General features: G+C 39.9%; 1 protein-coding gene across 2 annotated transcripts in view; it reads left to right on the top strand.

Moving 5' to 3' along the window:
* The window catches only part of frmd5a (FERM domain containing 5a), a 69,643-nt gene that overhangs the window by 50,890 nt on the left and 6,247 nt on the right, over positions 1-12,506 (top strand). For both annotated transcript variants that reach the window (XM_085359217.1, XM_085359216.1), the window contains exons 3-13: positions 1,351-1,393; positions 2,401-2,479; positions 5,129-5,226; positions 5,853-5,976; positions 6,871-6,958; positions 7,112-7,200; positions 7,875-7,938; positions 8,051-8,142; positions 8,951-9,025; positions 11,031-11,099; positions 11,278-11,384. In XM_085359217.1, coding sequence (XP_085215343.1) covers positions 1,351-1,393; positions 2,401-2,479; positions 5,129-5,226; positions 5,853-5,976; positions 6,871-6,958; positions 7,112-7,200; positions 7,875-7,938; positions 8,051-8,142; positions 8,951-9,025; positions 11,031-11,099; positions 11,278-11,384 — 928 coding nt within the window. The remainder of the gene's footprint in view (positions 1-1,350; positions 1,394-2,400; positions 2,480-5,128; positions 5,227-5,852; positions 5,977-6,870; positions 6,959-7,111; positions 7,201-7,874; positions 7,939-8,050; positions 8,143-8,950; positions 9,026-11,030; positions 11,100-11,277; positions 11,385-12,506) is intronic.

Below are 12,506 nucleotides of genomic sequence, written 5' to 3'. Positions count from 1 at the left end.
ACTTTTAAAAGCAGAAGCTGTTGAATGTGAACTAAGAGTGACTTTTTTGCACACATTACTGTGTTGCGTTGTGTCAAAACGACGTGCATGCCTGCAGTTTAAAATTTGAATGTTTTTGATTTAGACCGAGATTGTGGTCCAGAGTGAAAAGTTGTGTTCTTCGGTGTCTCTTACTCACGCCACCTTTCAGACTGAAGGCCGTCCCAACAGGCGCTTCTGCTGTGAGGCATATAGTTGCACTGCTGGATTCATGAAGTATTAACATGTTCACAGATCGTGTTGTAGCTCTTCAGACAAGAACCAATTTCTGCTGATGCTGCATTTCCTATGCTGTCACTCAGGGCTATTTTGGTGGTTGTTGCTGTGGGTGGGTTGGGTTGGCGAGAAGACAACACCGGAGAAAGATGGAGAGAGAATACGATTCCAGTGAAATGCAGGATCTGAATCTCGCTCTAGAAACACACAAGTGTAGCCACCAGAGCCCGGTATTAGTATTATTGTCATGTGTGTATTTTATTAAATTTTATAATGTAACGTGATAATAATAATAATAATAATAATAATAATAATAATAATAATAATAATAATAATAAAAGATCATCAATGTGGCATATTATTTAAAAAATGCAAATAAACAAAACAAAATTAAAGTCTGATTTTTTGGGTAGATAAAATATTACCAAAGCTGCTGAAAAATGTTATTATGATTATTAGTATTTAAATGAAGTATTAAAATGAGATATATTTCTATTGTTGAAACCACATTATGGATCAATTTTAATTATAATAAAATAAAACTGTGTCATTTGTGTTGCTTTTCAAAAATTCTCTTTTACAGGTATAATTTATTTTTTCATCTTTTGAGTACAAGAGTGTAGCTTTAAAATGTTTCTGGCTATTCCTGCCTGCTCAGCCACATTTTCATGCACAAACTGTAAACTTTGTTTAAACTGCTTAACTTGCGGTCATTAATTTATTATGTCAGATGACTGAATAAACTAATTGAAGTATTATTCTATGGAGTAAATCAGAGTTATATATATCTTTGAATGCTTTAATAAAGAATAAACATTTACTATTAAAGGGAATGGGAAACATTATCTATTACTTTTCCATAATTATTTTATTTACCTGAAGTATTTGATGATGTCATTAAAGAAACCTCTGGAAATTCTTTAGGTTCAATGCAGCATTCGCTTATTGCACTGATCAATCTGTACCGCTCTGACACTATACATGGTGTTAGCAGGTTTTCCCACGTAAAACTGTCAGCAGTAACAGCTGATGTGTGGATTACTCTCAGGGGATGTTTGTGACATTTGTATCTGTCTGTTTTTCTGTCAAATGCAGCATTGGTTGGAGTTCACAAAGTCAATTGCAAAGCAAATGAAATGTAAGTACTTCAGTTACTTTTTGTGTCTTTATAATTAAAGAAGCTTTGAAATTAAGTTGGGAAATCTTTTAAAATCGCATACATTATGTAGCAATATGATGTACATTTGATGTAGCAACAGAAAAAGCTAATTGCTTAGTCATTTAAGTAATTTAATGCAATGAAAAAAAAGATCAATAGTTATTTGTCAGTCTGATCGGGGGAATGTAAACAGTTTGTTCAAGTCTGAAGAACTGTGCTTTACATTTTAGTCATTTGGTCTGATGTATCAGTATTTCTATTTTTATGTTTCTAATAGTTAAATCTTTGCTGCTTCCTTGTTCAGGTTACTCTATAAAATGTTTTTATTATCTCAGTAAGACTTTTATCTGGATTTAAAAAAAAAAGAGATTATTATAGATTATAATCTAAGTTTCCTCATGGAAACCGTTAAAAGGAGGACTTTCTAACAGTATTTTTGTACAATATTGCATGTAGATCTGAATATTTCTCCCAAAAAGTCTTCTGCCTTGTATAGTTGAAGAGGTTATATTTTTATGGATGAATGCAGTGTAATAATAGATCACGTTAAATTCAATTACCGGTATTCAACCTGTCTCTTACTGAGGAGTCCTTTTAAACAAATTTTGAAGATTAGAATTGATAACAAACTCTTGAGATGACGAGTTTAGTCAATTTAAATGTCCAATTAATTAATTTACTCATCAAATTGAATTACATAGATACACTGATGGACAACTAGCGTATATTTTCCAACAGTGATGCTGAAGAATAATGTCCTTTCCTCCACGCAACACAATCATTTAAAATTCAGTCTTTTGGTTAATGTTAGATTAATATATTAGGAAAATTGTTGGTTGATTTGTTATTTTTAGCAGAGCGACAGAGTGTATGCATCGATCAAGAGACACAAAACACCTGTCAGATTTCACGTTTCTGCTGATTGTTGGCAATTATTGAAGTTATCCTCGCACATGTCTCAAATATTTCCTGTTTGTTTCCTCCAGCTCAGCCTCCGTTCACCATGTGTCTGAGAGTTAAGTTCTACCCTCCTGATCCTGCTTCTCTCAAGGAGGAAATCACTAGGTATGACCCACTGTGGTAGCTTTCACCTCAAATGAGTTGATAAAGGCTGTTTGTGTTTTCTTGTTTTTCTAAAGCTAAAGTTTGCTAAAGAGGGAAAGAAGAGAGATGGCAGCTGTGCTGGGGCGTTGTTTTGTTTCTTCGGATTAGATTTGTGCTGTGAAACTTCTAGACTGAGCAAACATGCCTCTTTCTGAAACATTATTCATGTGCCTTCATAATTAAAATGCTTGAGCACTTTACCGTCTAAAACGTTATGATGAATATTACACAGAACACCATTACAGAGGAATGTAACAGCCTTCTCTGGCAGTGCTGAAAGTTAATGGTTGGAAGATTAAAAGCAACATCATGCAAGATTTTTGTGCAAACGCACACATTCTCCATGTAATAATCCTCTTCAAATGTAGTCCTGTCTTAATAACGTATCACTTTAAATTGGTGAAAGTAACACTTTCACTCGGACCGAACAGCTGTGAGTTCACACGGCGTCAGTTTGCACTTGTATTCATTACTGACAGGAGAGAGGTCCGCTCCGTCTCTCTCTCTGCTGTGTAATAAGATGCATTCATGTTTTCTATTGTACCTAAAGAATAGATGAGTAGATGAGATGGGGGCAAAGGTTTCTAATTGAAAGTGGAAATGAATTAGAGAGAAAGGAGTGAGTTCATGGTTATTATTATAGTGCAGTGGGCAGAGCATGGTGCAGACCACAGACAAGACAAATAATCAGTTGCATGCTCATTCACTGCGTACGCCCACTCATTGAAATTGGACTGTTTGGACACTATGTTAATACCAAATTAAATTCAAGGCAAAATAGGCAGCTTTTTGATAAGAGATAAAAATACACTCACCTGCCACTTCATTAGGTATACCCTTTCAACTGCTTGTTAAGGAGCTATTTCAATAACTCAGTGTATTTCAGCAGTTAAGACGACCCGCTGAAGTTCAAACTAAGCGTCAGAATTGGGAAAAAATGTGATTTAAGTGACTTTGAGGATCGACTATCTTGTTTTAGCTCATTCCGATTGATCGTCTCATTTAGTGTTTGACATTATGTTGACATTAGCTTGTCATTTTTCAGATGCTCATTGTTTTTAGAGTTTTCAGCTTTAAGTGACTAACGCTGCCTTACACACAGTGAAACTGGACTAGATTGCTTTGAGCTTGACCAGCCCGGTCTGATTAGTCTGGATTTCTGCTGTAACATCCAGATCAGAACTTGGTGTAAACAACATGAAAGGATGGATCCATACTGCCTTGCATCACCGGTTCAAGCTTTTGGTTGTGGTGTAATGGTGTAAGAGGACACTTTGGGACATTATGGGCCCCTTAGTGCCAACTGAGCGTTGTGTAAATGTCACACCTTACACAAGTATTGTTGATGACCATGGCCATCCCTTTATGAGCCCGTCAGTATGGACCTCTGTGTGAGGAATGTTTTCAGCACTTTGTTGAATCTATACCACAGTGGACCTTATGAAGTGTCCAGTGAGTGTTATTTGTAGTTACAGGTTATCTTTATTGCAGCATGGTGTTGATTTTCACCACCTACAATAAAACAAAAAAACAACAGCAAAAAGAGCAAAAATGGGAGTACCAGATTAACAACATGGTCGGTTGAATTTATTTTGTAATAACAGACTGGTTTGACATCAGCCTACAGTTTTATTTGCCTCCTGTTTCCTTTTTGGTTTGTTTATTGATGGCAGATGTGAGTCCTTGTGGCTATTCCATGTATAAGCTAATGCAGTGGCGTTTCAATGTCCATTATGCAGAACTGTTCTTTTAGCACAGTTTGGTATGGTTATGGTTATAGCATCTCTCTTCACCTGTCTGCACTTCTACTTTGATTCTAACTTACTAAATATAGGCAATATTTTTTATCCCAGTAACATCCTTGACATCCTTCTTTCAGCCCTTTATAATCACGAGTGAAAATCTGCTATTATGTATAAAAGAATTAGTTGGCTATGCTCATTAGTGCTCATATCAGTGTGCAGATGTTTTGAAGTGTAATCAAAAGATCAGCAGCCATCAGCACCAAATAGCTGGGGATGTTGTTGTGCGTGCAGTTTACTCATCATATTTTTAAAAGGGTCTGTGAATCTGCTGCCATGTGAATAACATGGGATGTCTCCATTTAAAAAAAAAAAAAAAAACATTGTGGAAATGTTCTAGACACTAAAAAGAAAGCAGGTCTTGGGGGTTTTTTAGTGTTTTTTCACCTCTAACTATAACAACAGTAATGATAATGGTAGTAATAATAATATTCATCTCTACTATTATTCATCATCATCTTTGCTGCAAATCATTAAGGTTCGCGATTCAGGAGCTGATTGGTTCGATGAGCCTGAAACTAGGCAGGAGATTTTAAGAAAAGCACAGCGGCATCAGTAGCAGCTTCTCCCTCGGGGTCTTTCTGCCATTATTTCACCCAAAACAAAACCCTCATTTCAACTAAATCAAAAAGAAATATTCAAACCACCCATGGGGAACACGAACACAACATGTAGCCTTTGCTCGGGTTTGCCATGCCTGCTTGCTTCATCGTTTACCTGCTAATGTTCACTGAGAAAATCAGCTGTATTTATGACCAGTTTTCTTATAATCAGTGAGAGCAGCTGACGTGGTTTTTGTCCTTTGTAGATATCTTGTCTTCCTGCAACTCAAGAGAGACCTCTATCACGGTCGGCTCCTGTGCAAAACCTCGGATGCGGCTATGCTGGCTGCCTACATCCTTCAAGGTAATGAAAAGTGACAGATGGAAATTACTTGTACCACTCTCTGCTTCTCACTGTGTTCTCAACCTCTGTTTTACTGTGCCTCATAGAGCACCGTCCTGATAAACACCACCAGCCAAGCAAAATAGATTTTCTGAGGATTTTTTCACAAGAACGAAAAATACTCCTCAGAGAGTTCCCTAACGTGATGCAATGAACTTTTCGCTCTATGTGATTTAGCAAACTACTCAGAAACAATGAAAGCTTGTTCTGTACCGTATGATAATTACGTCAGTTGCGAGGTAATGAACAAGAAAATCGCACTCTGTTATAAAGTCTTTGAAGCTGTTATCTGGCATCTTGTCATCTTTGAACCACACACACAGTCTCAGCTGGCTTCACAGGGAGGCAGGTCCTCCTGAGGAGGATGGCCTGATGAATTAAACATAGGCTGCCTGGTCAGCTCCTCTTTGCAGAGAGGAATCAACGTCAGGGTCATCTAAGGGAGAACAAAACGGCAAGAACCACAAACAAATCTGGCCATGTTTAGCCCGACTCCCCTGGCATTTAAATCTAACGTCTATCTGATATGAATGTCTGTGGACATGTTTAAAATGTAAATCTTTTTTATTTTGTTATTCCCCCTCCAGCTGAGATCGGTGATTACGACCCTGGGAAGCATCCTGAAGGTTATAGCTCCAAGTTCCAGTTCTTTCCTAAACATTCTGAGAAGTTGGAGCGAAGGATTGCGGACATACACAAGACGGAGCTGATGTAAGAGCCAAAATATATGACCTGCAATCGCTCAGCCAAAAGAAACACTAGACTTGCTTTGACATTTATGTAATTGACTGGCTTGATGAGGTATCAATGGTTTGCGCTGGGCTGGATAGACAGATTATCATCTGTTATTTGAGCAGATAGCGGAGAAAAGCACTTAGACTGTAGCTTGCCTTTATTTGAACAGTTATTAGCGACGGGTCCTAGCCACAGCATTAACCTGATAAGTAGCAGTGAAAGTGATCTGATGGAGCGGGTTCATGAAGAGGCACAGGAAAAAACACTTTGGAGACAGCTGCTGAGCTGATTAAGCATTTCATTCATTCATCTGCATCATTTTTAAAAATGAATGAATGAGCCACCGTGTTATCTTGCATTATTTTGAGGTTGTTTAATAGTTAAAGGTGTCTGGAACAAATAGGGGGCAAGTAAAACAAAAATTAAAAAATAAAAATCAGTTTAAAGAAATAATCTGAGTCACAGTAGAGATAGAATTGCAAAAGCCTACTTTAGATGCTGTGGGAGGACAAACCATATGAGACACTGCTGCCCACTAGTGGTGTGTCTTTTACTTAATACCATGTAAGCACAGAGCTGCCCTGAATACTTAGGTTAATGTGACAGCCAGAAAGAAGCTGACATCAATAATAAGTGTTTCTTTTTGTTTTTTGTCATCCTATAGTTTATTTGCTTCAATTGATCTTGTGTTCATATTTGATCTGTTTGGGCGCTTATTCATCTTTACCTCTTTTAGTCTCACTAAACGAGTAGATCTCATTATTGGAAATGTATTTGTTCGTTCCTCTCTTCCAAGCCTTTTCACATTTAGACATCTCGATATTTAATTTTTAATGTTTGTGGTGGACTGACACAGAAAATCTCTCTTAGTGGACAGAAACCTGAAACATCAGAGCGAAATTTCCTACAGAAAGCTCAGATGCTGGAGACGTATGGTGTTGATCCACATCCATGCAAGGTTGGGTGGCATTTTTTTAAAATTACTATTTTGCTCTCTTTAGACATGTTGTAAATGCTTTTCTATCCATTTTGAATGGTTAAATATTCCTTTGGGATCCTCTTCGGTTTTATGTCATTAAGTTTTATTTTGAAATTGTTTTGTGTGCTTCAGGATGTATCTGGGAACCCTGCTTTTCTCGCCTTCACGCCGTTCGGTTTTGTGGTGCTTCAGGGAAACAAGAGAGTTCATTTTCTCAAATGGTGAGCCAAATGTGAAACATTTTCTCATGTGAGCCAATCGCAGCGCACTCCTCGAGTACTCAACTCACAGCAGATCTGTGAGAAGACAAGCATTTTTACTGCGGGCCTTTAGTTAATCTTATTTGACATACATGCTTTTTATGCAGAGTAATCTACATGAAACAGCGCGTGCACAGCAGCTGGATGTACAGTCACAGTCAACAGAGCGACTCCATCTGCCTCTACCTGTGACACGTGCCGGGGGCTCGCATGAACACAGATGGCTAATTACAGCAGCTAAACTGCAAACTAGATCAAGAAAAGATACTAGGAGCTTGTACTTGCAGCTGATTTGAGCTTAATTTAATTCAGGAAAATGCTTCATTGGTTAAATGAAAGTCTACACAGCATGGTGCATTTCTGTTAAACTTTTACCTGCATGCTTTTAAGTCAAGAGGTTACCGTCATGATTATGCAGCCAGACTTATTATGTAATATGTTTGCAGCATTTAGGCTAATGGCTTTGTTTGCTTGCCATCAGCAGCACTCAGATTTCCCTTGCTCTCCATTCCCTGTCTGCAGGGAATATTAACACTTTTTTATTTTGGCATCCAAAACATATCTGTGACTGTTTATGCGAACTATAATGAATATTTAAAGAGGCTGTGGCTTTGTGTGCATTGTCTTTCGGACAGGAACGAGGTGACCAAACTCAAGTTTGAAGGCAAGACTTTTCACATATATGCAAATCAGAAGGAGGTGAGAGCATGAATTGTTGGAAAAAGCATGTTTTGATGACAGTGTGTCTGTAGAAAGTTTCCATCAGAATTTGTTATATTGTCCTGCACGCCCACTTATTTTCAACGTGCAGGACAAAAAGATCATCTTGACATACTTTGCACCCACACCGGAGGCATGCAAGCACCTTTGGAAGTGTGGAGTGGAGAATCAAGCTTTCTATAAGTAAGTCATTTAATTGTTCTTTTCAACCTTTCATCATGATGTAGTTGCTCTGACAGGCAGGGTAGGATTATGGTACCTCAGTATCCTCAGAGCACTTCCCTTCCTGGTTGTTTTTCAGCGAGAAAATGAGGTGTGAGCTGCTGCTGACCTGTAGTGAACGACTGTGCACTGGCACGAGACCACAAGCACTTTCGTGCTCCTTCTGAGATATGGATCCCCTGACTTAGCCATGAGTAACTGTGCGAGTCTCCTCTGTTCTCTGCAGCCCAGGAATCATGGTTAACAGAAAAAAAACCCCCAAAAGCTCAGTGTGTGAGCTCAGAGGCTCCCAGCATGACCCTTTCAATGACTCCCTGAAGTGGCAGACTGTTAATCTCTTATCAGCCTTCCATTTATTAAAATCTTACTGTTCTTGGAAGTCTGTGGGAGCAAAAGAGGACACACGATAGAAGCAAAAATATCCCTAGAAAGCAACATGAAATATTAAATATTCATGTCTCACTTAGTATGACAATATAAACATTGAGTCCTGTATGGAGCCGTGTTGAGGATGCACTGCCCAAAGTGCAAAGAGATGAGATGCATAATTTAATAAAAAGAATATTTGATCCTAGTTTCTCGTTTGTTCTGAGATTCAGAAAACAAAAGATCACAGGCATTCGGGGTTTAACTGTGTGTTCGTATTAGGGTCATATTCTCCCTAGAATATATGGGATATTGTCATTGCTTTCCTTCTTGCTGTCTTTGATTGAATGCTTTACTTTTACTTTTTTGTTTTGTTTTTCTCTTCTTTTCCTTTTTCCATCAGGCTTGAGAAGTCAAGTCAGGTTCGCACTGTGTCCAGCAGCAACCTATTCTTCAAGGGCAGCCGTTTCCGCTACAGGTAGAGTACACGACAAGGCAATATGACTGATGACAGGGAGGGGAGGACACTGCAGAAAACCCCCAGCTGGAGTGGAGAGAAGTGTTCCCAGAAGACTTGGCCCTCCTGGCCTTCTGTGCTTTAAAGTCAGGGTACCTTTGCCTGGAGGAAAGGACTGACACCTACCAAGACAGAGGACACAGAGGGGGAAATGAAGGGGACTGATGTCATGACACGCTTTTTTCTTTGGATCTGTTTTAAATCTATATTACGACATAAAAATTACGGAATATTTAGATACTTGCCAGCCACTTTATTAGGTACACTGTGCTAGTAGCGGGTTTGATTCCCTTTTGCTTCTGTTTTAAATCTTCATGGCAGATTCAATAAGGTGCTGGAAACATTGGAAATAAGGTTTAAATGATACTTAATAAGTACCACGGGGCTTAAAATGAATATCCCCCACAACATTACACCACTGTCGCCGTTGGTACGCAGCAGGATGAATCAATATTTTCATGTTGTCTACACCAAATTTTGAATCTACCTGCTAAATGTCTCATGAGACATTGAGACTGATCAGACCAGGCAATGTTTTTCCAGTCGTCTGTTCTGAGCCTGCCCAAACTGTAGCCTCGGTTTCCTGTTATTAGCTGACAGGAGTGGCCTGTGTGGTTTTTCTGCTGCTGTACCCATCTGCTTCAACATTGTGATGTGCATTCAGAGATGCTCTTTTTTTATACTTTGCTTGTAACGAGTGGTTATCTGAGCTACTGTTGCCTTGCTATTGGCTCGAAGCAGTCTGGCCACTGTCCTCTGACATCAACGGGACTTTTTTTCACTGGAGAACTGATGCTCACTGGGTATTTTCTCTCTTTTAATCCATTCTCTGTAAACCCTAGAGATGGTTGCGTGGGAAAATCCCAGTAGATCAGCCCGTCTAGCACCGACAGCATTCAAAGTCACTTAAATCCCCTTTCTTTCCCATTCCTATGCTCAGTCTTGACCATGCCTACATGCAGTGAATTTAGATATTTGCGTTTGAACAGTTGAACAGGTGTACCTAATTAAGTGGCCAAAGAGTCTAGTTTATTACTCCTGTCTACATTAATCTAATTATAATTCTTGTATTTTTGTTTATACTGGTTTTCAGATATCGATTTTAAGATTTCTGACTCTTTAGTTTGTAATGAAAAATTACATTTAAAATTTGTCTCTTTTTGCAAACATTGTTCTGTTTAAATCTTCTTTTGAAAAGTTATTAGTAAAGCTCCTTACACCAGCGATAAGGAAGCATTTTGGCCATAGTAGAAAATCTTAAACTCTAAGAAAATAAACTTAAACCTGTCTGCATAAATACAGCTGAAGGAATGTGACAAAGCAGTCATAGAGAACTTCTGGGTCTGCAAAAGAAAGCCAATGAGGAAGTGCCTTTAAAATGGCATTTCAATTTTTTTCTCATGACCAGAAAGCATGACACTCCTCTAGTTGCAAAAAAAACAACAAAAAGTATTGAGTTTACAGAAAAGCCTGCTTCTTAATTTATGACCTTTTTATAAAAATTTTCATAATGCATTTATTGTCTTAATCACCAGTTTTAAGTCTTGGTTAATACAACATCATGTTCATTTTGTAAATTATAATCCCATTTAGAAAACAAAGGAGTGTGTATGCTTAAAAGCATGGCTACTTTTAGATTGACCTCAGTTTCTCAGTGACAAGATGGCGAAAACACTCGAGTCAGTTAAATGTGGAGTTCACTTTTAAAGGGCAAACCATGATCATTGTTTTTATATTTTTTGCCAAGAAGTCTGTGTGTGCATTTGTCTTACTGGGTGTAATTCAGTTACAAACTGCTGAATTCACCAGGACAAAATCAATCATGATGCTCATCTACTATACTCATCCACTGCAGTTATAGCTTTCATAGCATTGGGTGAGACCGTGGTGGGTGAATGGTTTTGTGCGTGTGAGCGTGCGTGTATGTGGAACTCATCCTGAGCATCGTCTCTGTGCTTTATAACAGTGGGCGAGTGGCAAAAGAGGTGATGGAGCAGAGTGCCAAAATCAAACGCGAACCTCCAGAAATACACAGGTAGAGTTATGAACTCAGGAGAGGTCAGAATGTTTGATCACAATTTTCTTTAATTTCCTCCATTTTCTTAGGAACCAAGCTACTGTAGATGTCTTTATATCAGCAGCGCCTACTGGCCACAGTACCTTCACTCACAGCTCAGATGTTTACGCATTCCTGTCTGTGTTTGTCTCTGCAGGGCTGGCCTCGTGCCTAGCAGAAGTTGTCCATCCATCACCCACGGGCCGCGGCTCAGCAGCGTACCGCGCACGCGTCGGAGGGCTGTGCACATATCTATCATGGAGGGTAAGAACTGAGTTCCTCACTATTACCGTACCAAGTGCCAGGGGCTGTTCACTTGAATAACTGACACGCAAAATTTGAAATCGTCAATATGAAGATCTAATCTCGATCTTATGGGTGAGATCCTCCTCTTCTTGAGAAATTTAAAAAAAAAAAAAAATGCTTGTACACACAAGCACATGATGTAACTAGAGCTGTTTGGAGCAGTCCATGCTGGTGGGACGTGCTGCAGGTGTGTGCGTCCGTCAGCGTGCCTCACTTCAGTGCAGCATTTTGGAGATGTGTGTATGTTTGACCGCATGTTGTGCCAACACTGTGGCAACTAAAGTCACTTATTCAGCCCACCTGCAGGCCTGCTGGCCCTGAACAGGTGGCTTGAGTGTTTCTGTTATCTGAGATGGACACAGCAGGTGTACACCCCTTTTGTGGGTTAGGGTTTAGACCTGGTCTGCCTGCCTGGCTTTTAAGTACATACCACCACTCAGTGGACTCAGAGGTCAGAAGCAGGTGTACCGTCTTAGAGGGTCTTTTGCTGTGGGTTGAAGAAAGCTCCCCGCACCCCTCCTCACCCACCCACCAGTGTGTGTGCTGACTGGGTGACTTGCAGCGGTATTAATACGCCAGCTGAAAATAACCTGGGTCTTTTACTCCATTTATGTCACTGGGTTGGGTGGGGCCAAACCAGGCCAGGCCAATGCTAGTGATTGTAGTACTGGTGTAGGAACCCACTCTTTCACCTCCGCAACTAAAGCAGAACCCTTCGGCCTAACACAAACACACCCTGTGGCCTGGACTCTGGAAAGGGACCATAAGGACAGGATAAGCACGCGCACGCTGCAGCCATGGTGAAGTGTCTGATCCGCATCACCACACGGGTGAATGTCCACCTGCGTATGATCAATCATTGCTACCGGGATGTGAAAGTTCGCGTGCTGAGCCTGGGGCCTCGACTGCTGGGGAAGGCCCTGGGCGTCCTGCCCCTCTACCCTGCCCTGACTGGGCTGCAGGGGTCTGACAAGATTACCCCTCTTTCTGGCGCTTCGCTACCTTCCGTTCAGCCCAGCAATCCTCCAGGTAAACTCACCACAGAACCAGCCAGGAGTGTGCTTTACATGGACTGGCCGG

The sequence above is a fragment of the Diplotaxodon limnothrissa genome, linkage group LG7 (assembly GCF_057381915.1).
Source record: "Diplotaxodon limnothrissa isolate DT_005_m linkage group LG7, D_limnothrissa_male_GT1.1, whole genome shotgun sequence".
Lineage (NCBI taxonomy): Eukaryota > Metazoa > Chordata > Actinopteri > Cichliformes > Cichlidae > Diplotaxodon > Diplotaxodon limnothrissa.
This window is presented reverse-complemented; position numbering and strand designations above follow the sequence as displayed.